This window comes from Solea solea, chromosome 3 (genome assembly GCF_958295425.1).
Source record: "Solea solea chromosome 3, fSolSol10.1, whole genome shotgun sequence".
NCBI classification, from domain to species: domain Eukaryota; kingdom Metazoa; phylum Chordata; class Actinopteri; order Pleuronectiformes; family Soleidae; genus Solea; species Solea solea.
Window position 1 is genome coordinate 6463722 of NC_081136.1, and position 25645 is coordinate 6489366.

Genomic DNA, 25645 nt, shown 5'->3' on the forward strand with positions numbered 1-25645 from the left:
CTACTGCTGCTCTGAGCCTGAGCCGTGATGATGAAGGTTTCCCCACCCTGACATTATTATGGAGATTGTATGTGGTTATTGATTTTTCACCATCACGTCATCCATCAGTTGAATTTAAAGAGATAGTTTGGAGTTTTTGAAGCTGTGTGTGTGTGTGTGTGTTTGTAGAGGGAGAGACGGCAGAACCAGACGGTCTTATTTGTGTTCAGGCCGTGACTCTTATCAAACATGCGAAGTTTGACTCAGATTGGACAAAGAACTCGGGGGGGGGGGGGGGGAGGAATTTACAGCCAACTCTCTGTTTGAAAATTCAACACGACGCCACGGACCTTTGAAAACCTTTGATGAAAAAGGTTTATAGAGTCTGCACTGACCAAATTTGAAAGTGATGTAATAAATCTTCTTGGAGAAGTTTGTAAAAGTTTTTGCTTGTAGAGAAACGTGCGGACTTTTTGTTCCTTTTAACAGAGGTGTCGGACTCAAATGACCTATGAGCATCTAGTCTGGTCAAAAGGGGGCGGGGTCTAGAAAAAAATATATGAGATAGTTCACAGAATTCCAAAGTAAAAGTGCTTGCTCTTATATGGAATGATGTATACTTCACAATAAAATGATGCAACATGAATCTATTAATTTTGCCACAGATTGGATAAATGATATGAGAAACGCTGCTGACTGACGGACAGTTACCATGGCAGATAATGGCTTTGTTTCATGTTGTGATGACGATACAGTATCTAAGAATATATCACTGTGGCAATTTGTACGCATACGCAGTATTGTTTAAGCAGTCATGAGTCGCATGAATCAAAACGTAAAGGTCAGACTCTCCGGTCATGTAGAGTATGGTCCAGTAAAGAAAATATTAGATTTTGTCGGGATCTGGACATTAATCCAGATTAAAACAAAACAAAATCATGAGTAGGGCTGTGCTACAAAAGCAGATATGGCAGAATATATAAGATGTTGGCAGATCGATCGTAGTTTTTGGGACATTAATGTCACCCAAGGTGCAGTGCAAATTAAATCCAGTGGGTGGCAGCAGACGGGTCAAACTACGGAGTTTGGACACAAAGCTGATTCACAACTTAAAGTTTTAATGTTTGTTAATTACAAAAATATTATTTTAAAAGCAATATTTTTGAGTTAAATCATCTTCTCACGCCTGTGTTTTAAATGTTTAATGTTTAAATGCTGTTGTTGTTAAAGCAAAAAAAGCAGGTGTTGGATATGGTCATTATTGATCACTGCATGTATCATATCGTAGCCTCTGTATTCTGATTGGTATCGTATCATAAAGGTTGTAGGAAAAAAAAACAACACATCTCTCTTGTGAGGTCGAGGTCTTTCTCTTGTTCTGCCGTGATATAATCTGATGACCAAACCAGATTAAACCTGAAACGTGTCAGGAATTATGTCTCCACTCCCTCCCTCCCCCTCTCTCTCTCTCTCGCTTCTGGGTTACAGTTAATATTACTTTCACTCACCTTGACGCTAAAGAAAGATTCTCTGATTAGATAAACACTGGTTCCCCGAGCGTGGGACCAGTGTATGAAATGATTTGTCAATAGAAAACAATCTTGAAATTGCTTTAAAAGTGTGTGATCATGGTCATTTTGTGTGGTTCTTTACTTGCTGCTGCTGCTGCTGCTGCTGCTGCTGTTGTTGTTGTTGTTAACACCCACAGGGATCATTAAAGTTCAATCTTTTCTCACCCGCCACCTTTGTCTCCTCTCTTTCTTTCCCAGTGAGCTTTTAGGTCCAGACTTCACAGAGACCTACTACACAGAACACGGGCAGCCAGTGACTGTGACTCATCAGAATTACACTGTAAGTACAAAGCCACAGACTGATGTGACGCTTCAATTCTTTCTTTTGTTTTTAACCACTCAACAAAATCTAAACATGAAATATTAGCGGGAGCTGGTGAAGTGATTTTGCTCCGCATTAGTTCCGTGTGATTGGCTGATGAATGTGTGAAGATGCAGGTGTTTTTTTTTTTTTTTGTTTTCTTACAAAGCACTCCACGACTAATTACAAATCTATTTTGATTAAAGTAAAAGTCCAATAAGAGCGAATGGAATGAAAAGTCCACATGATAATAACCACGTTCAACAAAGGTCTGTCATCACCGAGATTCAATTAAATTTTATTTTGCTTTTCACACATGGTTTATTAATAATTATTGAGCTGGAAACTCCTTTGTACTTATTTTAATTAGAGTTTTTTAGGACTAATTTGGTGAGGTTACGTTTAGTATATCTATTAATCTGTTAATTATACGTGTTAACTTATTATACCAAGTACCACCTGAGGAAAATATGGAGCTCTCAAAGTAAAACCATTATCACTTTTCACTGCAGGCATGAGCAGGCACTCATCATCCTCCTCTTCCTCACATATACTTCACACACTGCTATAGTGACATTAGATTAAGACAGAGCGAGAGATAAGGTGACTCTAATCTTTGTTATTTGTTTCTTTTTCTCCGGTCAAAACTCCTCAGCTCCACTCTGATCATATACCGTAGCATATACTAGGAACGTGTCATTCAGATTCAGATTCTATCTATTCTAATATTTCTAAAATTAGTCAATTTGACCCAAAGATTACTAAAATTTGTAAATTGGACCCAAAGATTACTAAAATTAGACAATTTAACCCAAAGATTACAAGAATTTGTAAATTGGACCCCAAAGATTACTAAAATTTGTAAATTGGACCCAAAGATTACTAAAATTTGTAAATTGGACCCCAAAGATTATTAAAATTAGTCAATTTGACCCAAAGATTACTAAAATGGGTAAATTTGACCCAAAGATGACTAAAATGTGTAAATCGGACCCCCAAGATTACTAAAATTAGTCAATTTATTAAAATTGACCCCGAAGATTACTAAAATAGTTCATCAAAAAGTTACACACCGCAGCTTTAACTCTGGTGATCTGCTCTGGTGGTCTGCTGTCTGTTCTGTTGTTTCTGTGGAGATTCAGATGAAAATGAAACAAAGGGCAAGAGGAAAAAGAAAGAGAGGATTTCATGAACATGAGCCCGTGTTGCAACATTTGCTTGAATTATAAAACCAGTTTCCCTGACACAAACATTCTCATGCTGACTTTGTGACTTGTGCGGAGATTCACGGAGTCCGACCGTCTCACCTCATTTACCTTGTCAAGGTTACGGAAGATTAATTGAGGAAATGTTTCTGTTGCAGCAGAACTTACTGTACTTCGGCTACTTACATCAGAATATAAATGTTTATTAGCTCTGAATTGTTCTTCTCTGGTGTCCTTTTTAAAGGTCGCTGAAACTTCGAATACAAAGTGATATTTCCAGGTTTTTGAAGGATGGATTCTTGGATACCGTTTGGTCGTCTTTGTCCTTTAAAAGCAACATTTCTGTCATTATTTCACGGTGGCTCCCTGCAGTTCTTTTATCAAACATACTTCAGTTAGCTTTTATACCACAAAGGTTAAAGACATAAGGGCTTAATCCTCCTCTAATCCATCTGATTCCTGTTTGATTTTCTTAAAATACCTTTGGCATTTGGCTACATTTCAATGCAAACAACCCTTGTGTTTCTGGCCACATGGCATCTTTGAGAGCGACGGAGCCGCCTCCTCATGCTGCTAATCGCTCGCGTTTGCTTCACATTTGGGAAAGGGTTTGGATTTCATGCTGCCTCCTCACGCCCAACAAACCATTGATGTGGACAAAGGACTTTTCTTAGTGCAGAATATGCCAAGATCAGCCCCGAGTTCAGGCTTGGCAGATTGAATTTTGTAGAGACGGTGAGCTGTTTATGCTCCTTTTGGGGAAATAACAAAATCTAATTTCATCTTGCTGACACCATTCCAAAGATTAGCTGTCAATTAAGTATATTTCAGGCTCATGTAGTTTGTTCACTTACCATTAAGTTCCCGTGTTATTTCAGATACAAACTCATTTGAGTCTGTTGGAATCAAAGTGATACTTGAAGTGTGATTTAATGAGATTCGCCCCTTAGTCATGGGGACAAGTTCTCAGTGACAACATGGCTGCCAATTGGGGGACATATTTATAGCTATTTAAAGCTGTAGTGTGTAACTTTTAAAATACAAACTACTACTTTGTATTCTGCGCCATGCCGCTGCAAGTTTCTTTGATGGAGTTTGGACGAGTAGCGCTAGGGTAAGAGACAAATATACAGCACAAAGCCTACTAAAGTATGGTAGAAAGAAAAATTGAACGTCTTGCACAGCCAAAGGCAAAGCTTTGTGTGTGTGTGTGTTTGTTTGAGAGAGAGAGAGAGAGAGGGAGGAAGGAGATGGAGGAGAGGTGGTATAAGTGGAGTCAAAGGTCCACAGGGGACGGTAGAATTTCTTCATCCCGCTGTAACTGTTTGTTCACCCCAAATGTGACACAACAACCTGCAGCATGGGTAACGCTTAAAGTCATTTTTGCATTTAATGCAATCCGGGTTTGAGGGACATGATTTCGGGAAGCCCATGTGAAAACCCACCGTACCTCCAGACACATCTATGCGTTGACCTAACATGTAATTCCTTCTTGTGACGGATTTTGAATCGCATTGTTGTGGGTACATTGTTGTGTTGCACCAATCCCAGCTAACAATTTCTTCCAAGAACATTCTCGGAATGTTACCTTTTAGTTATGGGAACATTCCCTGAAAGGTAGTCCTAAAGTTTTCAAAATGTACGGGTTCCCAAGACGTTCCTCTAACATTACTTACCACTCACAACCTTCATTCAACCTTTACCTTCTCTGTCGATTGCTTGCATTAACGTTCACTTCACGTTACTTTTGTCACAACCTACAGGGAACATTTGTAGAACATTCATTTGGTTACATTAACATATGACATATTTTTATTATTTGAAACTGTCTGCACATTTACATTCATATTTGCAGTCCTTGATGATTGGCAAACAGGCAAACTTGGTAGGATTTAAAAAAGAAAATACGTGAATCTAAATCTAATCAGTTTTTGGTTTGGTTTTAACTAACCCTAGGAGAACCATGGGCTAACATTCTTTTAAAATACTGTGTTGGCAGCGAAGTTATTCACTTGTTGTTTACTGATTTATCCTCCTCGTGGGGCTGGAGCCAATCCCAGCTGACATAGAGGGCAAAAGGACACCCTGGACAGGTCACCAGTCCGTCCATGTGCACCAAAGTCTACAAGACAGGAGTTGCCAGATGTTTTGTTTTCCACCTTTGATTTCGCAAAAGTGGATTTGTTCCTCTCTGCTCTTCCTCCACTGAGTTCAAAGCATGTGCTTAGATTATTAAACTAAAGCCCCGAATGCTGACACTCTCCAGAGTTTAATTAGCTTCTTCAAACATGTTTGGTGAATTACTGCTGCAGATGGACTCCCGTATCGATGAGTGTTTATCTACACACCAGGCTCCCACAGATGGCACGTTTACTCTGCACATACCTAAAAAAACGAGGCATAAAGGGCCTGTCGCCCGGGCTATCACATCCTCTACATGTAACCTGGCTCACCAGTGGGAGCTGGTGAGGAGTGGCTTTGCACGTTGGCTGGAACGCTCACTCGCTGCAGCTGCTGTTCAGATGAAAGAGCTCATTTCACGCTCTGATGAGCTGACAGAGAAATTTTGGATTGTCAGAAATCGACATGCAGGCATCATTTAACCCTCATGGCGATGAAGCCCTTTTTAGCATTAGCAGTCATTATAAAGGCCCACAGGCAGTGATGCTTTTAGAAATCATTAGAGGTGCACATGGTTTTGGTGAACATGCTAATTTCTTGTGGCCTAATGCAGACCAGGTATGAACCTCCTATCCTCAGTGTGTGCCTTTTTTCGATACTGCCACTGAAAATCAGTAGAATTCAATGAAAAACAGATTTTAGCCACTTCCCAGCTAACAATTTTTGGTTCCCGGAAAGCTACCTTTTGATTGCAGGAATGTTCCCTGAAGGTTCCCCCCTAGGTTTTCCTGTGGTTCCCACGGAAACCTTTCCTAACCTTAGTTTTTGGTTGCACATTTGGTTCCCAGAACGTCACTATGTCACAACCTTCATACAACCTTTAGAGGTTCCCAGAATGTTCCCCTTATATTAATTTGTCGCAACCTTCATACATTAACTTGACAGCATTCATTATATATAACTAATATTATTTTAACATGAGTCTCACCTACTAAAATCTATGCTTACTCACAATCTTAAGAATGTGTTTGCTGCTTCATCTCAATGTAAGACACCTGGAAACTGAAGTTTGTGTCACTTTGTTATCGGCTCACCCTCCCGCACCAAATTCCATAGTGAAAATCTGCAATTTTACATCACAGCACACAGGTGTTGTTTAGTCACTGCTGCCTCTATTAGAAAGTTCATTTGTGTTATTTTGTGACTTCTGTGTTTGAATTCCTTTTTACGGATTTACCCGAGTGACACAAACTTAGCTAACGAGCAAGTAGCGGATTAGCAGCTCGTGTGTTGCCGTGAAATAAAAAAGCCAATTTGCTCTATGGGCCTCGGTGCAACAGAATTAGCAGTTTACAAACCTTTGTTTCCAGCAGGAGAATGCTTTTTCAAACCCGTGAGATAAACTAGTAAACATCATCTTCTTAAGACATTATAGACTTGGATACAAGATGCAGCCACCCAGGAATAATCCACTAGCCTAAATTTAGACTTACGTAATAGTATTTGCCTGTTATTGGAGGGTAGTGATTAATTCCTGCATGTTAATGCCAAAATGTGCTTGTGGGAGGAAAATGTTTACTGGATTCAGGCCGTGTGACAGACATTTTGATGGTGCTGTTCCGGACTGTTTCGCAATCAATATGTTTGATTGGAAGTGTTTCCTGAAACATTTCCAGCGGCAGGTAATTGAGCACAGTCTGCCCTCAGTTTTATACCAATCCATTAGAGCTGACCAAACTCTTATATCAAGACAGAGGACATTTTATATCCATATAATGATAACATTACTTAATACTTCTCTTCTCAGCTGTGTACATAGGGATCATGACTTTGCAGCTAAGTCCCTTCATCCCTGATTCTCATCTATGGACTTCTTTTATAACGATTGTATTTTTTTGTAGAAGTGTTAAAGAACTTTTTGTGTAGTTTTGAGTGTGTTGTGGGGACTAGTGTGCAACACAATTGACTGCTTAAAAAGGACAGTTATCTGGTGTTTGTCAGACTGTAGCGGTGTTTCCATCTTGGTTCGGTTTGGTACGGAGTGGTAAAGTCCTTGGTCAGGCTTGCGTTTACTGAAACGTGGAACAGTTGGGGCTGGTTATTTTGGTACCGTTCCTGACAAATACGTGCCATACTGAACCATTTCAGACCATATTTATACCATGCAAATGGACAGAAGTGGCTCTTCTTTTGATACGAGCATATTATGAAACAATGGACAATTCTGTCCCTACAGGGTATATACTGTACTCTATCCTCATCAAACAAAAGTTCTGAGCATGCAATACATGGTTGAAAATGTCCCTGTTGTGGCAGCAAAATAAAGTTCTATTCTATTCTAGAATCTTTCACGTACACAGGCGTTTAATTCCACTGAGATACTATTAATGCCCGTCAGGTCAGCGTTGCAACATTGACTCTAGAACAACACGACTCAGCCAGTGAGTCATCGCTGCTGTAATTCCACGCGTCTGTCAAACGTTCTGCCTCGTTTGTTTTTCATGTTTAATCTTCAATGGGACATTCAGTCTTCCTATGATGTCCTTTAAGGCTCTGCTTCCTCAAACTCATTCAGAAACATTAATTAATGGCTGTAACGTTTCCTGTATTGATGTCATTTTCTTTGGACTCTTTCAGGATCACTGCTTCTACCACGGCCATGTGAACAGACATCCAGAGTCCTGGGTCGCTCTCAGCACATGCTCAGGAGTCAGGTACGTTGTTTTTATGTCTCCACATACCCGATAGCCCTGTTGTAACCTGGTATTATAATCCAGAGTTACAACAATTTCGGTACAAACCTATCGTTATCGGGACAATTTGACCTGGTGAGGACATTTTCTGGCTGATCCTCGCAACTTTAAAGGGCGTTTTTCATAACCCTCAGGAATGTGTCCACACATTCAGGCCTGTACTTGGCGCTGTGTGGACATGATTGTATCAGATTGTAATACCAGGTCGAAGAGTCACGTAATCATGCCGTCACTCATCCATCCACTCATCATTATTTTCTTAGCTCTCTGCAAACAACATAAACGCGGGACATAGATGGTAAAATGAGACATAGCACGAGGAGGATGTGCGTAAACTACAACAAAACAAAACCAGGCTGAACAAACAAGGTCATTAAACAAAGAAAAAGAGAAATAAAACAAAGAGGAAACAAAGAAATAGTTCTCAAGTGAATTTGAATTCTTTAAGTTTTTTGGTAACCACATTAAACACATGCTGAAATAAACACGTTATATGTTTGTATTTAATTATAGTCAATTTACATCTATTTGCAATTATGTTAGTGGCATTAACAATGTAGAATGAACTCATCCCAACACTGATCTGCACAGCATGGTGACGTCACAAATGTGGAGGTGCAGGAGAATATTTGAGTAACTGAGACGACTTAAGACACGGGCAGAAAATATATGTCTACAGAAACAGTTCTCACTAAGTACAGAGTCAATATTAATCAAAAGTGGATTACCCAGCAGTCTTTGGGCCAAACAGCCCAGTTTGTGGTTGTGTAATTAATTGCAGATAAGCACCGCTTAAGCAAAATTAAATGGTTCATCATGAAGCCTTTTAACAGACGTTTGCTATCACAAAATCTGGATGTAATACCTTTTTAATATTTCAATTAATACGATGCTTATCTTTAAACAAATTGGAGAGGAGTCAGTGAAGACAGTGGAGATCTGGACCCCAGAGTCACGCTGTCTCTCGGCGTGTATGGGCAGGCGTATCACGCGCAGTTCGTGTGTCAATAACTGCAGTGTGTGTGTTTTCCACATCTGATATCTTAAAGGCCCGCTGAACCTTGAGTGACTCATCTTTTGCATATTTGACGCGATGCTTATCCATCACTGCTGTCAGGAGACTCTCATTTGCTCTGACTTTCCCCTGCTTCGTCATTGTTAGAGCAAAAACAATGCATCTGTCTCTTTCCGCCTAATGAAACTCTCGAGTTCATAAGTCATAAACACACTTGTGTTTTGCCGCCGCAGTCTTAAGGTCTGAGTGTTTTTCCCTGTGATTAATTTGCACGTCACTGTTGTTTTTGTTTTGACTGAATCCTTTCACACAGAAGGTGAATGTGGTATTTTTTTCTCTGAGTTTTCCTTTGATGAAATAACCACTGTAAACTCTAGTTTAGAGGTCGACTGTTAAATAGTTTTTTTTAGCAATCATCAGCTCCTATAGGGCATTTTAGCACTTATCGATATCGGCGGACGCTGCCTCCGGCGGCGGTCGATTGCTGCTCTTCCGTAAAACAGAAGAAAATTGAGTCTTCAGTGTGTTGAGCTAAGAGGAGCCGCGTTGAGATTCATTCAAGGAACCCCCGTACTTTCACTTCTTTGTGATTCATGTCAACGACCTGATCCATAACGAAAACCCGATTTGTTCTACGCATGTGGCTACTGCTCTTTTGCACATTTGCAAAATGAATCGAGATGCATTCATGGAACCTTGTAAATGTATTTCCTTTTGATAACACTCAGGAATTAGGTAGATCATTCTGTCTGTTTTTCATTATGATGTTTGTCTCCTTGGAAATGTTGTTAGGGGCTAACAGTAAATAAATCATTATCGGCTTTTTCATGCTTCAAATATCAGCCAATAAAAATCCATAATCTCTACTAAAGTAATTTAAACGTATCGGGCGGTTGAGGTCAAACTTACTCACATCCTTAACAAAATTCACGACTCAGAGGTGTGTTTTATCCTCGGTTTATAAAATTAAAAGTCCCATCTTTTGTTGAGTAAGGAGGAGAACAAAAAAAAAAGCTGGTACAGCTCTATTCCAGTTTTTAATTTGAAAATCTTTAATTGATTTTGCTGCTGGCATCATCCTCGTCCATCTAGTTTATTTGGTTATAGACCTGCTGACACATGAACTCTATTTCAATCAGGACAAACAAGTGAATGGAAATATTGTTTATGAACAATATGTCCCTGAATTTGATCCAATAAAAGAGACATTAAATTAGAGCTTGGTGGAGCTTTGGCAGGAATGTTTAAATCCAAAAGTTTGCTTGACAAATAAGGAGTTGGAGGAAGTTTTTCCATCAAGTTGTAAAAGAATCTTTATATTCTTGTGTCAGATTCGGCGTCTGGCTCGGCGATGACGCGCACGTCAGCACTCTTCAGTCCCTCTGTCCCGCTCTAGGCAGGTGGCCAGATCCTGCTTGTTGACAGCAGCTTTGATGAGAACAGAGCAGACGTTGAGGGGAAAGAATTGAGTTGTGTGAGCCAGTAGAATGTGAATGCTCTTTTAATGCCCAGTCATTCACTGAGTCGTCCCCGGGTTTGCTGCCTGATGCAACTCTGAGATCCTGTCACTGCTTTAAGTTTCCTCATGGGATGAAATGGTAAAAAGTTGCAAGCTTTTCAATTCCAGGACATTTTTCCCTTCATTTAAAGGTTCAGTTTTTTTTTGTTTTTTTTACCAGTGTACAATTATCTGATTTGATGAATTGTTTTTCATTACTTTAGAATGAGCTTTTTATATTGGGTCAGCTCTTTTCCAATAATGATAGTACCTGGTGAGGTTCCAAGCGAGCTGAAACGACTAAAATGTGACGTCAACAGACCGTTGGGCACTGATTGGTCCGAGCAGGGTAACTGCACATTTTCAGACCTCAGAAAAGAAGAATTAGGACCATTATTGGGGGAAAATAGTTAACCATGTTGAATAAAGCGCCACAAGTGCCTCAACTAAACATTTCTTTGAGTTTTGATGTTAGCTGAAGGCTACATAGGTTTTCCAAAGGTGAAGAAAGATCTTCAGCTGCAACATGCAACTTCACCAATAAATGTTAACACATTTTAAACCGTGTACCTTTAACAGCTTTATGAATAAAACATACAGTTAACATGAATAGAATCTAGTTATATATGCAAAGCTGCATTTCCAAGACATTCCCCCTAGAAATCAAATCAAATTATACTGAATCGCTGTTTTTCTCATTCGTCATTTGTCTTCGCGTGTTCTTTGTCCCACACCTGAGGTGACAGTGACAGAAGAGTGACGGCATGAGCTGCAGCAGCTTAATTCTCAGCACCACAGGAAACACCGAGGCATGAGCTCTAAGGTGACCCTTTTTTTTTTCCACACACACTGCCTCAAATCAATATCCTTTTGTCCACAAACTCCTCCAAGGATAACGGAGGTCACAAGTCTCTGGGAGTGTTATTTTGGGGTTTGTTGAGGATCACTCTCTCTGAAGACACGGTTGCCAAGACGATGTTATTAACCCACCTGATAAAATATCAAGACATTGTGGATGTGTTTATAGTTTGGTAGGTTTGTGTCACTGAGGTTAGTTAGTAAGAGGTTTTCAAAGCAAGACAAAATTCCGGAAAAAGGCCGTTTAACATGAGATAAAGTGGGAAACATGTTCTTAAATGTAGTGTCTTACTCTCCCTTTGTATTTATATTAGATTGTTGTGTATTATATGTGTTTTATGTTATTTCATTGGACTGTAACTGATTGTTTTCAGCCACGTTTTGTCCAAGAATCCTTGCATCTCAAGCTGGTTCTTATTCACACTGCACAGTCAGCGCCGACTACAAGTCAGTATCTCATACAACGACACTTTAAACACCCGAACTATCCCTTCAATAAGTCACACGCATACATCTGCATCTCGTCCCCACTTTCCCCCACGCTCAGCGACTCCGGCAGTGTGTTTCTCCATCCACCATTAACGCAGAGTAACTGACATTTGCTGTCCTTGTCACTTTTGATGATCGCAGAATCAAAGCTCTCCTCGTCATTATCCTCATTATAAGTCACTCCCTCACAAAAGCCTCAACCGCGCCTGTAAATTATAAATGTTATGGAGGCAGAATAACGGCACCGTGAGCATAAAATGGTAATGTCAGAGAGACGTGGAAGGAAACGCATAAAATCAACGGAAATATGACGGAGATTTGGCGAGAGAAAGTGTAGTTCAGGGAGTAAGACTGTCGTGATCTGACAAATCCATTTCCGGGTAAATATCCCACTCGATTATCGATCTAAAATTCTGAAACTTCAGCTCTGATGACAATGCCATTTGTAAACTTTTAATTTGTGAACAATCACCTTTGCTTTTATACTCAGATCAAGCTTTGACTTGCCAAAATAGATGTTTATTTCTGCAATTTCTTTTAACCCGTATTCAACAAATACAGTTTTGAAATTTCACTGAGCAACATTGTGGCTCTTTTTTCAGCATTTGACCTTCAACACATCAGAACTATCAGAAGTGCATGTTGTTGATGATGATGTGATTCAAAGTCTTACAAATCAATGAAACAATCAAAGCTGACCTTGCTCAAATCGTCAGGACAGACTTAATAATAATAACAACGTTTGACACTTTATTATGTGTGTGTTAATGATGAAATCGGGACACAGCTGTCTGGAAACTACGATTAAAACTGTTGTTTGTCAAATTCACAGCTTGGTATGAGGCGGTTTATGGGTGCGTTCACACCAGCTCCTTCTAAATCCAACCCTAGTTCTTGGAAAGTCCGGTTCGTTTGGGAGGGTGTGAACGCACAACCGAACTCTGATCTGTACTCTGGTCCGCCTAAAAACGTAGGTCTCGGTTCACTTCAAGCGAATCAAATGAAGGAAATTAAGTGAAATCAACCTATGATGTATGAATTAGGGTATTTAGAGATCGCTGACTTCTCCATCCCTGCCCTTCATTCTGTGACGACGACTGCGGCAGAAACCCTTTTTTTTGATTTGATCATGACGATGAGAATATGACAGTGGAGAAAGAACCGTACAGAAACTACACTTATTGCACTCCTTTGGCTCGTGAAAGTGGATTTAAAGCTTATTGTTGGAAATGGCCAAAGTGCACCACCCTTCATGACTCACAGGGGAAGTGAGGATTGTGCCGAAAGGAAAACCCTCATGATTGCCAAAATTACAAGTCACCGGAGGCCCCTGCTGCCACGATAACAAAGTTTGGGATCTGAACATCTTGTTGGGTTTCCGCATTGACCTTCTCCGCTCTTATTTGTAGTCCTCCAGCAGTGCTGAGTGTTTTCATTTTCACTGCGACCCTGCCGCTCCCAGATCTGCTCTAACTGCAGGCAACTTTCATGACATAACAAAGTGTTTTGTATCGACTCCGAGCGTAGGGTTGGGTTTTCGGGGATATTGTTGAAGAGCCTCGAACATACGGACAACGTAATTACTTAAGATGTTGAGTAAAAAAAGGCAAAAACCCTCTGTGTTTTCTCACAAAGGGTGGCTCGGAGCTCAGCTGCAGCCGTATGGTCACGCCAGCGTGGATGAGGAGAATAACCAGCGGCATTCCTTTGACAGAAACCAATTTGAGTCTCTCTGTGCATATTGTGTTCGCTGTAAAATAAATAGAACGTCTGACAAAGTGTTCACACAAGGTGAAAAAGTGTTCACGCAACTTCAAATGCACACGGAGGTGCAGCGAGCCGAGATTGAATGAATCATTACTTTTCAAGGTCAGGATAGAGATGGATAGAATTCTTCATCTGTTTGCCTCTGGGGTAAAACTTATGAATATAAAGTATAAATTGAAAGGTTGATAAAAAAAAAAAAAAAACAGCATTGTAATTGCTTTCCGCAGTTTTGTAAATGTAATTAAATATTTAAAAAAATTTAATTAAAGTAACCTTAGGTCTTAAAGTTTTAAGTTTGTTTTTCAATGTGTTCACTTTTTTTTTAGTAAGTTCCTTTGCTATTATGTGACTATTTTAGAATGTTCCTGCTGTTAAAACTGAAATCAAGATTTTTTGAGGGAGGTTATTTTGTGAATAGATGTAGTGTCTCTAAATATGAACTTGCGTTTACAACGTAGGTTTTGAACACGACACGCTCAGGGTCGTGAGAACACCTCTGGCCGCAGCAAGCAAGCGACTTCTCTCTTGTTTTGGAGAGACTTAAACCAGCGGTTAACATTTATTTAACATTATAAAACAGCTTTACAAATCAATGTTGTACTAAGTGCAATGACATTAATTGATAATTAAACTTTGCACACATAAATATGGCCCTGAATCCACAATGTATTATTGCTTCTTATCCTGGACAAGCGATCAAACTCATGGAGCTGGGAACAAGCCCAAATAAGCAACTACACTTTAGCAACAATTCCCCCAAAAAACACAACCCATGATTCCCAATATTTGTAAGGGACTTTACAGAAATCAAGTCCAAAGTTGCTTATAATAAATGAACTTGGCAACTATGACACTAAGTTTATGAAAGCAACAAGAAAGTAAGAACCAGTGTACAAATTACACCTTTCCGTAGTTGACTTGACTTGAGTGAGGTTTCCAAACTGACATAATTAAAATTCATGATAATGGGGTCAAAAAAGTAAAAATTAAAAACCTGATGAGTTTGGATGCTTGCAAAATTCAGCTGTGTTATATTTAGCAGTGTCAGCAGAACTGCTAATGCTGTGATGCTGCAAACTTAGCTTTTCCTCTTTATGATCTTCCTACGATGATACGATGAAACACGAGTCGTCTTCTAAAAAAGTAAAAAAAAAAAAAAAAGGAAGGAACTCACGGGAAATGCAGTGTGTTTATGAGTGATCGCTGCACTTTACCAAATGTACAATCCTGTCGTTTCCATCCTTTTTCTGACACCGCATCACTTTGAAGTAAGTCGGGCGGTAATGGAAGAGTCAGGAGCAGCTACAGTGAGCTGTTAAATGAAGAGCTAGGCAGAAACTTCTCAGCCTCGAGGTAACTCCTGTCACTGCTCCCCGCTGCTCACAGCATGAAATCAGATCATGGCTGCTGCCAGAGTGAAGACCAATATTACCTGACTCCTCTATTAAAACAGAACTCCCTGACCTGTAGTATTAAATAGGGATGTAATGGGATTGTCAATCCCACGATATTGCAGGAACAAAACCAGTGAAGGACCTGTGACAGTATCAAACGATAGGTCCTCGGGGCAAAAACTGTGGAGCAAAGTGAAGGACAGTGAGAACGACAGAGCCTCCACAGATTCAGCACAGCCACAATGGCAAGGAAGAGAGGTGAAGATTTCGAGATTGCGGATGCTCGAGGGGCTTTTAAATCTGATGTATGGAAGCATTTTGGTGGAGAGGAAAAAAACAAAAAAAAACAACCTGCCAGACTGTGATGATCTACATGCTGCAAAAATAAGACGAGATGTTTGGGGTAAACATTTTTGCAAACCCCACTTCCCCATTTCAACAAGATTTGTTCCCTGTTTGTTCAACTTGACTGGGAAATAGTGGAGAAGAAGTGGCAAGTGTAATAGGAAATAAAAAAACCAAGTGGACGAATCACAGCTGTTGTGGTTATTAGTCACAATGGGATGCTGTTATTAAAAGGTTGTGAAAAGTTGAGGGACTTTGAAAGTGTTGTGTTGCTCCAAAAAGACGCGATGTTTAGAATGTAAGGTGCCCCGAGTGCAAACACAGCTGGAAAATCTCAGTGTGAGAGAAGGTGAGTGCAAACCCTGCTTCCTCCAAGCTCCGCCTGTAGAAGTCAGCCTGCATGTTCTGGAAACCTCACCGCTTTTATGACCACATCTGACCCAGGACACTTCCTGCTGTTTTTCTTCATCTGCGGATGGCAAAGTCCACTTGGACCCAATTTTCCGGACATCTGAAAACAGCTTCACATCCGTCCACGCTGTATGCTGCTGACCTTAAGCTACCTGTGCTGTATGTGTATGGTAAACCACGGCAGCTCTGCTGGCAAAAAGACTTTGCAAAGCAGAGGAAAGTTCCACTGCAGGATGCAGCAGTCAATTTTCAGTGACCTCAACACCTAGGGAGATGAAGATTACAGCTCATCACTCTTCCGCTGGTTTCACACTCTCCCACTGGACCTCTGTGGTGGACTGCATTTCAATGTTGTCACGTGTGGTTAACTGCTTCTTTTTAGACTACAACTAAAGAAACTGTTGGATTTTCACAACTTATAAGTTGTGCTGGAACTACACTGGACTGTCAAGTCACATTGTAAGATGCAAGAACTTTTGTTTGAATCCCAGAAATCATTGAGTTCATGCCGTAACTTTACCCCCATAACTGACACACATCTCTATTTAATATTTGTTCTCACTTTGCTAGTTTCAAACATAAATAATCCTTGTAAATTATAATTTCCTTAGCAGGAAGAGTAACATTATCTCTGGTGTTTAAGAACATACAATGTCTAGAAATTTTAACATGAAAGAGTATATGAAAAACTGATGAGTGGATTCCAGATATCACCTTCATTTATTCTTCTCATTCTCATAACGTAATATTAAGCATTGAGACTTGATCTACCTATTTACTCACTAACATTACACGTCTTTTCTCTTTTGTTTTGTTTTTTTACCACAGGGGCCTGATATCCTTGAATTCAAGTCACACGTACTACCTGGAACCAATCAGCGGTTCAGTGGATCCTCTTCACCATTCGCTGCTGAATGCCGAGGAACTGCCAATTAAAGGCGGAAACTGTGGCCACGGGCATCACACAGCACAGTCCAACCACATCTCTGACCTGCTCAGACCGTTCCATCTGAGGGTGAGTCTCACAAACGACTATTCAAAATAGGGTCAAACTATATAAGATGGTTTGTGTATAATTTAGTGTATAGTAGAATATAGCAAAAACTCACGTTTGCTGCCTTAAACTGACAAAAATGTGGACGTTGGCTTTAATCGCCAGCTAGTTACGAAGACAAATGCACGTGAGATACAAACTCGTACTGTCAATTTTACGGATATTTACTCCCCAAACCTGACTGTCCATGACAACAGCAGTGTTTTTATTTTTTATTTTTCAAACCAAACATTTATTTAGGTTAACCATAAATTCTGCATTAGAGGTTGTGATATGAGATGCATTCATGGAACATTGTAAATTTCCTTCCTTCTGCAAACACAGCTAGAGAACTGCACCTCCTTAAGCTGTGTTTGAAGCCTGAGGGAATTTCAGGAGATTTTGACCAATGACAGAACAGTTCTGAGAAAGAGAGAACGCCTCCTGTTGGCTGTTCTACAAAGGTCACCACTCTAGCACCTACATATGCTGCAAGCCACCTAAAAAAATGGACGGTCCATTCTCATCTGATGATAGAAGATCGGGTTTTCCCAACGCTGATTTTTAGAATCGTGTTTTTGGCCAGTTTCCTTTCTTGCAACTCCAAAAGACTCTACCATGATCCCAAACATCAGGATTTAATTGAATTAGGGATTAAACTGAACCCTTAGCTATATTTCCTTGTGCTCCTTCCTACTGCAGCTTTAGTGGAACGTTAAATGTTCTCTTTCTCATCAGCAGCAGATCCACCTTCATATAGCTGAACAATACGCAGAGCCCGGAGTTCAGAGTATATCTGCGATTTTCACGACTCATTACCACCTTGCAGTTGAACTACTCAAGCTTAATTTTTTTTTTTTAAAGGAGACGCAATCTTAGTGAAAAAGACCCAAATATAATGATCCATTTCCTTCCCCATAATTGACTTATTTCTGGTACTTAATGAAATCTCCATTTGCGCACAAACGTTTGGCTCTGCAAGGGAAAGAAAGTTGTCTGTCATGTGTGAGTGCAATTTTGAAAAGGTCTTGGTGCCATTTCAGGGCACAAAATGACTTTTCTGCGGCGCCTGGAAATGAAGGGCATTATAGCTTTGACTCAGCTTTCCAAGGTGATTCAGGCTGCGAGTCAATTCTGCACCTTTACAGAGACCAACTAAGTCGAGTTAGCTCATCTGCCGTTATCGTCTGTCCGCCTTCATCCGTCTCCACTGCGGGGACAAACAGTCAGTCTTTGGCTTTTCTTCTCGTATTTATTCTGCATATTTATCACTTCCCCATTTGCATTCTCAATCACATTAAACTGTTTTTCTCCACTCCGCATATGCTAAAACCTGCCTCCACTTCTCCACTGGAGCATTGTTCTTTTCCTGTATACTCTTTATCTTCCTCCCTCCTGCACTTGGCCCCTTGGCTTCCCCAGTTCCTTGCACAGTCGCCCATTAATCCTGCCTTGTTATGCAGTAATGCCAGCCACAGCAGACTTCAGACTGTCCTGGGGCTTTTGCCACTATTTGCTTATGGATAATGTGATGAGTGAGTGTATTACTGTGTGTGTGTGTGTGTGTGCACTCTTGTATTTGTTACCTCTTTAGGACCTTTTCTGGCATAAACCCTCGCCTTGTCAGGACTTGTCGTCCCCGTAGAGACCAAATGGGGCAAAACCTAATTTCTGAGGACCTGAACCATTGAATTATGGTTTGGTTAACCCTCTTATGACCATCATGATAATCAGGCCGTCTGGATTTATTTTGATTTTATGGCTGTAGAATTGTCACAAAATGTTCAATGAGTGAGTGCTTCTGCCCCTTTTTCCAAGATAACTTTCACGCTCAATATCTGGCAGTTATTCAACCATTTAAGGCCCTGGTATACTTCTGTGCACAGCACATGCAGACCCAATGCACAACTTGCGCATGACACGAACTGCGTTATCAACGTACAAGATTTTGGTGAATCTTGTCTGTGATTGGACGGTCGTTCTGCGGAAGTCCTGAGGGCTACCGTAATGACAAGTATATGGGCACAAAGCTTTATGTCTCTGCTTCTACCACTTTATCCTTCACGTGAGGGTCGCGGGGGGGTTGCTGTGCCAATCTAAGCTGACATAGGGCGAAAGGCGGGGTACAGCCTGGACGGATGTTCTAGATATTACAAACAGTCCAGGAGTTATGGTAATGACAAGTACGCATGCCAAATCCTGTCAGCGATGGTCACCAGAAGGGTTAATGTGAGGTAAACGTCTTTGGTTGGAGTGTCTAAATGCATGGAAGACAACGTAGAGTCCTTATAAGGTCAGCTGCTTGAGCCTGTGTGTGTGTGTGTGGGTCGAGCTCCACATGCTGCCATCGGAGCTCCACACACATTCTCTGTTATTGGTGTTAAGTCCACACCGAGCCACAGCAGCAGTCCCTCCACATGTAGATCAATGAGATTTAATTACAGCTGAGCCTTTTCCTAATGGCTGTAATCAAGTATTAGGGGGCAGGAGACACAGTGATGGAAGAAGTGAGGGAGTCATAAAGCTTTGCAAACACTGCAGCAGCAGAAGCAGCGAGAACATCTTGGAATGTATTTGGCATTGCTTTTCTGTATGTGCCACTTTTTTAATGTGTAGATAAAAGCTGTATTGAGCATTACAGTTAAGCTGACTTACTGTCTCCATGTCTTATAGTTTAATGGTAGTTCTTGTGTTGCCGGGCAACATTCATGACTGTAAACTGAAGTTTACCGCTTAAAATTTTGATGTTTGACAGTTTAATGGGATAAAAATGTATTTTAGCTCCGTAGTTTTGGGATAAGGGAGGGATTTGTGCAGGATCACCTACACCAGTGATTCTCAAAGACTGGGTTATTTTTGAGGTCCTCAAGCAAATTTGCAGTATTTTCCTCATCTTTTAGATAGGATTTATGCATACATGTTTTAAAATAACATGCATCAGATGCAATTTTAGTTAGTTTAGTAAACGTCTCTTTGAAATGAGTCATTTACTCGTTCAAAAAAAGATTCAGGGTGCTGCTTAAAGCAGTAAACTACTAAATTACAGATATGGCTGTAATTTAGTCACTACATCTTTTCATCTTTAAAAAGTGGGTCCACATATACACATTTTTTTGGAAACATTGGCTTAGTGTGCCATGTAGAGATGCCGGCAATGATTTTGTACCCAGAATTCCTCAGGGGGCTGACAGAATGTATGTTCTTCCTTCTATTTTTACCTCCACTATACTTTTCACATCCTAAAAGGGATACTTCAGGTTTTTGGAAATGTTGAATTCACCATCTTCCTGTTGTTGGTGTTTTTTTTTGTCTTTTCCCCGTGTCTTCTGTCAGGTAAAAAGAAACACCTGGGGTACAACCAAGTACATGGAGCTATACATCGTCGCAGACAACACACTGGTAAGCTCGCAGTAACATTATCCACCCATTCAGCTGCCAAAGATTCCTGGTCGTGCAATTCATCAGCACTGACTGACCCAGCGCCACAGACCTCCATTGTGCTTCAGCCAAATGATTCGTAACTTGAGAAGTAAATTAAAATACAAAGTCTCATTCAGACAATGGTCCACAAATCTATGTATTTGTATATTATACTTTATAACGAAGTGCAGGTTCATACCAGTTTATTTCAACAACCCTTGTATTTGTAATCGCTTCAGTTTTAAAAATGAAAATAAAAAAATGCATTAACATCCACGCGAGACACAAAAGGGGTGGAAACAAATTGAGAAAAATGAACAGTTGCTTGGCAATATTTTTGCATACTTACCACATTTTTTTTCAGACACATTGGCTTTAACTTTCAAAAATGACATTTTCCCAGACACTATCAACTACATAAAATAAGCATCACTCCTAATTTGGAGAGTCTACATTAAGCCATTTCCTGGTAATGGCTTTTTCTTCTACTTTAAACCTCAATTTAACATCCTTTAACTCTCAAATGTTGCAAAGATGCATCACCAGGCTTGTTTTTAAAGTTTGAAACAGTGCTCTAATGTTTTCTAGGCCTTTGAAGCTACTCGGTACTTAAATCAATTATTTCTATTTTATCAAAAAAAAAAAAAAAAAAGAAGTTCCTTCCTCTCTTCCTGGTGCCTGAACCGCATCTACGTGGCTACATTTATCCACTTAACATCTGGCCATCATCGTATGACACATCACCGTAGAAACGGGAGCCACATCTTCCACAATTATCTCATTGCAGCTAATGGAGCTCTTTCATAGCGAGAGCTGGGAGCTGATATCATTGTCCCTGCGAGGCGAAGGCATGTGGAGGCGAGCCAGAAGGATTTGTCTGCCTAATGAGGGAGTGCATTTAGATCGAAACAAAGGTGGAAGGGCTTTTAAAACAGACACTGAGCAGCGGTGATGAGATGCATTATTTGAAGGTTTCTTACATACTCGGTGACTAAAGCGGTGGTCTTTTCCCTGCTCTGCAAATGCTGGAAATTAGGATTAAAACTGGGTTGCTTGGGTTACGGGGCTGTATTCACCGGTCACTAATCTCCGCTGGTGGGATTCACGCTCACGGTTAATTTGTTTGTCTGACCATAGACCTCATTCACGCCACTAATGCTCACCCATCTCCTCTGTCCTGCAGTTTAGGCGGCAGAATAAGGACTATGAAAAGACCAAGGCACGGATAATGGAAATTGCCAATTACGTGGATAAGGTAAGGCTGATGGCTTCTCCTGCTGCCGACCGCGATCCTCCCAAGCATACGGGGCCGCTCCGCTCAACAGACTAATACCTATTGTTGTACAGTCTTCACATATCGTGACGCCATCTGTCGCCGATCTTTGAAGCTGTAGTGCGTAACTTTAAAATAATAACAAATGTCTGGTACCCTTAAAATTGCTGTCAAATGAGTTCACACAATGTTGATAAAAGCAAAAAAAAACTCCATATGACTCCCTCTGTGTTTCTCTGTGTTGTATCATTCCCACGCTGCACGTGGGAAGCGAGTGGTTTTACGTCAAGACCAGAAACTACCATTGTAAAGCCTTGGGATTTGTGATTTGACCAGCGGCATGAAACTATTTCCTTTAAATGGCAACATCCATCCATCCATCCATCCATTTTCTACCGCTTTATCCTCCACATGAGGGTCCCGGGGGGGCACACTGGTGTCAATCTCAGCTGGCGGGGTAAACCCTGGACAGGTCGCCAGTCCATCACAGCATTCAGCATTCACTCTCACACACACACACAGGGAGAACATGCATAGTCCATGAAGAAAGGCCCTTGCTGCAACCGGGTCGCAAAGTGCTAACCACTACACCAACCATGTGTCCCTAAATGGGAACATAATTCACAGAACTAAAATGAAACTGGCAATTGAAATATTGACTCCTTATGGAAAATATTATAAGTTAAAAGAAAAGCAGGCTCATTAGACTTCCATAGAAAGAGAAGAGAATCTTTTTTGCAACAGGCTGAATCACCCCCAGCTACTGTCCTACTATGTCCACTTTTATATACAGTCCATAGTGGAGACAGGCGGACAACAGCAACGTTGCGCTAGTAAAGTGAGACAAACAGATTGGAGAATGAGTGAAAACACAAAAAGTAGCAGAAGTGAATTCTACTGCTCAAAAACAGTTTTCTGTCTGTGGATTATTTTCACATTCAATCCAGTATTTGGTCCATAAAATGTCACAAAATGGTTTCCCAACTGGTGTTTCCCAAATATAAAAATAATGATGTTCTCAAATGTTGTGCTCCTGGTGTATACACACAATCGCTCCCTCAGTCGGTGCCTATTCTCACATGAAAGACGCAGCAAACAAATAAAGTGAACATCGCTTCTATTCACAAAGACTAAACAGAGGCTGATTAATAACATCAACAACAACTAACAAGTTGCACACTGCAGCTTTAAAGGTGATCGTCTTTGTTCCCTACTAAATCAAAAGTGAATGAAATGTGTACACAAATGTCTGCTGTCACATTAACTGCTGAAGAATTCAATCAATACCGTCCTTCAGCGGTGCTTTATGGGAGATTGAGGTGAAAATGCAGTATGTGACCAGACTGTGTTAGGGGAGCTTATGACGAGACGGTGGACTAACCTTTGTGTGTGTGTGTGTGTGTGTGTTCAGTTCTACAGAGCTCTGAACATCAGAGTGCCGCTCATTGGTCTGGAGGTTTGGACTGACCGGGACCAGTGTATCGTCAAGGAGGAGCCCAACGCCACTTTGTGGTCCTTCCTGCAGTGGCGACAGAAGCTGAAATCCCGCAAGAAGCACGACAACGCGCAGCTGCTCACGTGAGCAACACACACATCATTTACAGTCTTTTTATTGACTCATTCTAATAATTCAGTTGTTCGTGACTTTTTTTGTGTATGTCATGTTTAAATCAACATCATGGTTTCGAGCAACCGTGCTTTAATTTACGGACTCTTGCAGTTGATTTTAAAGCCTAATTTGCAGAAACAAGAAGAAGCAACTTCATTTTCACCTTTACTGAACTTCATGTTAGGGTTTTTTGAAGAGTCATTGTATGAGGTATTTACACATGTGGCACTTTTACATTTTAATATCTAAAATCTCATTTAACAGTCTGGTGTATTTAGTGTCAGCACTGCCGAAAGCCGGCAAACGTGAGCCGAATCACAACCCGTTCAGTGGTATTTCAGTTTAGTGACTGACAGACAGACAGACAGACAGACAGACGACTTTATTTATTAATCCCTTTGGGAGGTTCCCTCGGGGAAAAGCACAGACTCCGTCTGACACAGTCTGTGCTCCGGTCATGCAGGAAATACTGAACTAATCTTTTTAATGAACTGATTCGAATGATTCAGTCCACTGAAAACAACTGCTTTACGCGTCACTAGTTTGTGTGTTACAGTGCCAAAAGTGTACAATGGAAAAGCGCCAATAGAAAACGATGTTTGATTTTGATTTGTTTTTTTAACATTTTTTTAAATCAAGAAATAGAACAATGAAAGGAAAGTATTTGCTAAAAACATGTCTCTAGTGTAAAAGTCTCCACTGCGGTGGCAATTCCATCTCCAAACTATATTTGTATCCATTCTTTTTTTTGGTTTTAAGAAGGTATACAGAAAATCCTGAGCTTCCTTAGGTGTCACACTGACTGCACCATAGGGAGGAGCCAATCAAGGAAACAAGCTGCTGTAGTTTTTCTTTTTAAGTGAGAAAATGTGAAAATCTCTGCCCTCCTGATGTTGATGCGTGGGTTTGTACTGTAATCATTAGCGCGTCCCCCGCTAATAATACCAAAGCTGATTAGTTGAATCTCCTCCCACACACATGCACAGTTCACCCCCGCCCTGGCATCATTAGAGCCACACAGAGGCTCTAACGACATGAGCAGCCACAGCTTTGGGTCACACCGTTTCATATTTCATGTGCAAATTGACACATGATTAGTCAAATAGGGATTTCATTACGCAAAAATCTTGCTGTAATTGTGCCGAAACAGCTCAGTGTGCGCCCGCCAGAAGCAGCATCGCAGCTCAACACACACACACATATTTGTCGAGTTACCCACAAGCATTTAATTGGCCCCTCTTGCTCTTGCTCCATTAGCTGTGCTGATACCACAGGGCCTGTTTTGTGTTGATTTTGTTTTTGGATGCAAAGTGACAAGTACCGCAGACAAGTTACACAAGGTGTGGATTGAGGTTCCACGCACGCTCGCGCCCACGTCTCCCACGTCCGAAAGGCTTATCGTGTCTGTGCTGCTACTGCATCTGCAATCAATGTGCATCCACTGTGAAGCTGTAAGTGAACAGGGAGGAGATTATGGTTAATGATTTTTCACTATGTGTGTTTGTGTGCTGTAGTGGTGTGATTTTCAAGGGGACAACTATTGGAATGGCACCGCTGGAGGGCATGTGCAGCCTGGAAAACTCTGGCGGCATCAACGTGGTACGTAGGAAAACATTTATCTTCCCTTTTCTTTGCTCCATCTCATTTCCCCACTATGTTTTTTTTTTTCTTTTCAAGTATTTGTGAACTTTTCCTCCTCAAACTTTTCTCTCATTTTGAAGGCACATTTTATTCTCTGGTTTCCAGTGACGGGAATAACGACTCACTGTTTCCATCATTACAAAGCCGTTACTGACAATAACATGTGGCACCAGGGCTGTCCTAACTTTTATTAAACGAGGGCCAGATTTGATAAAGTGAAGATTTCAGTCCCCTTAGACCTTTTTTTAACAGTAAAAGTTACATACAAATGCACCATTTTATAAGGGAGTTAACTAATGAAAACAATTCTCCCAATTTCTACACTTTTATCCATCTGTCTTCAGCTAGCTAGCTACCTAGCTTGCTAGCTTACTTCTGTTACAAGCACACAAGCTAGCTCGTTGATTGACTCTATCTAGCTGGCTATTGCTAGCTACCTAGCTTGCTAGCTTACTTCTTTTACAATTGACATGGTAGCTTGTTGATTGAATCTGTCTGTCTGTCTGTCTGTCTGACTGTCTGAGTTCCTGTTAATCTACACCTATAGAGATTAGCATCAAATATATTTATTTTCCTTGTACCAGCTTGTGTTATTTGTTTTAGAGTTATACCTCAGGGAAGTTGGACGTATCGTGCATTAGCTACAAATCCAGCAATGGCCTCGGCCAACGTCAACAGTGTTTCTCCAAGGCTTTGATTTCATTAATATTCTGGCCGTGATATTCATCAGCGCTAAGGATTAATATGGATTTAGGATTCAGCCACAGTTTTGGTTTCATTCGTCCATGTTTGGAGATATGCCTACTCTGCAGTTCCAGTAGTTTAGAATTTCAAACTTCGAATGTGAAATCTATAAGACAGATTTTTGAAAATGTCAGCGCCTCACAACCCCACAGTCCTCATCCATCTAAATTGAGTCTTGGATTTTGACTCTAAATCAAAGGGTGTAAAGTTATTTCAAT

The 25645-nt window shown here is 40.6% G+C and overlaps 1 protein-coding gene across 1 annotated transcript in view; it reads left to right on the forward strand.

Moving 5' to 3' along the window:
* adam19a (ADAM metallopeptidase domain 19a) overlaps positions 1–25645 on the forward strand; it is a 157108-nt gene that overhangs the window by 97625 nt on the left and 33838 nt on the right. The window contains exons 4-10 of the mRNA XM_058624904.1: positions 1749–1830; positions 7815–7891; positions 16536–16722; positions 20074–20139; positions 21344–21415; positions 22845–23011; positions 24557–24641. Coding sequence (XP_058480887.1) covers positions 1749–1830; positions 7815–7891; positions 16536–16722; positions 20074–20139; positions 21344–21415; positions 22845–23011; positions 24557–24641 — 736 coding nt within the window. The remainder of the gene's footprint in view (positions 1–1748; positions 1831–7814; positions 7892–16535; positions 16723–20073; positions 20140–21343; positions 21416–22844; positions 23012–24556; positions 24642–25645) is intronic.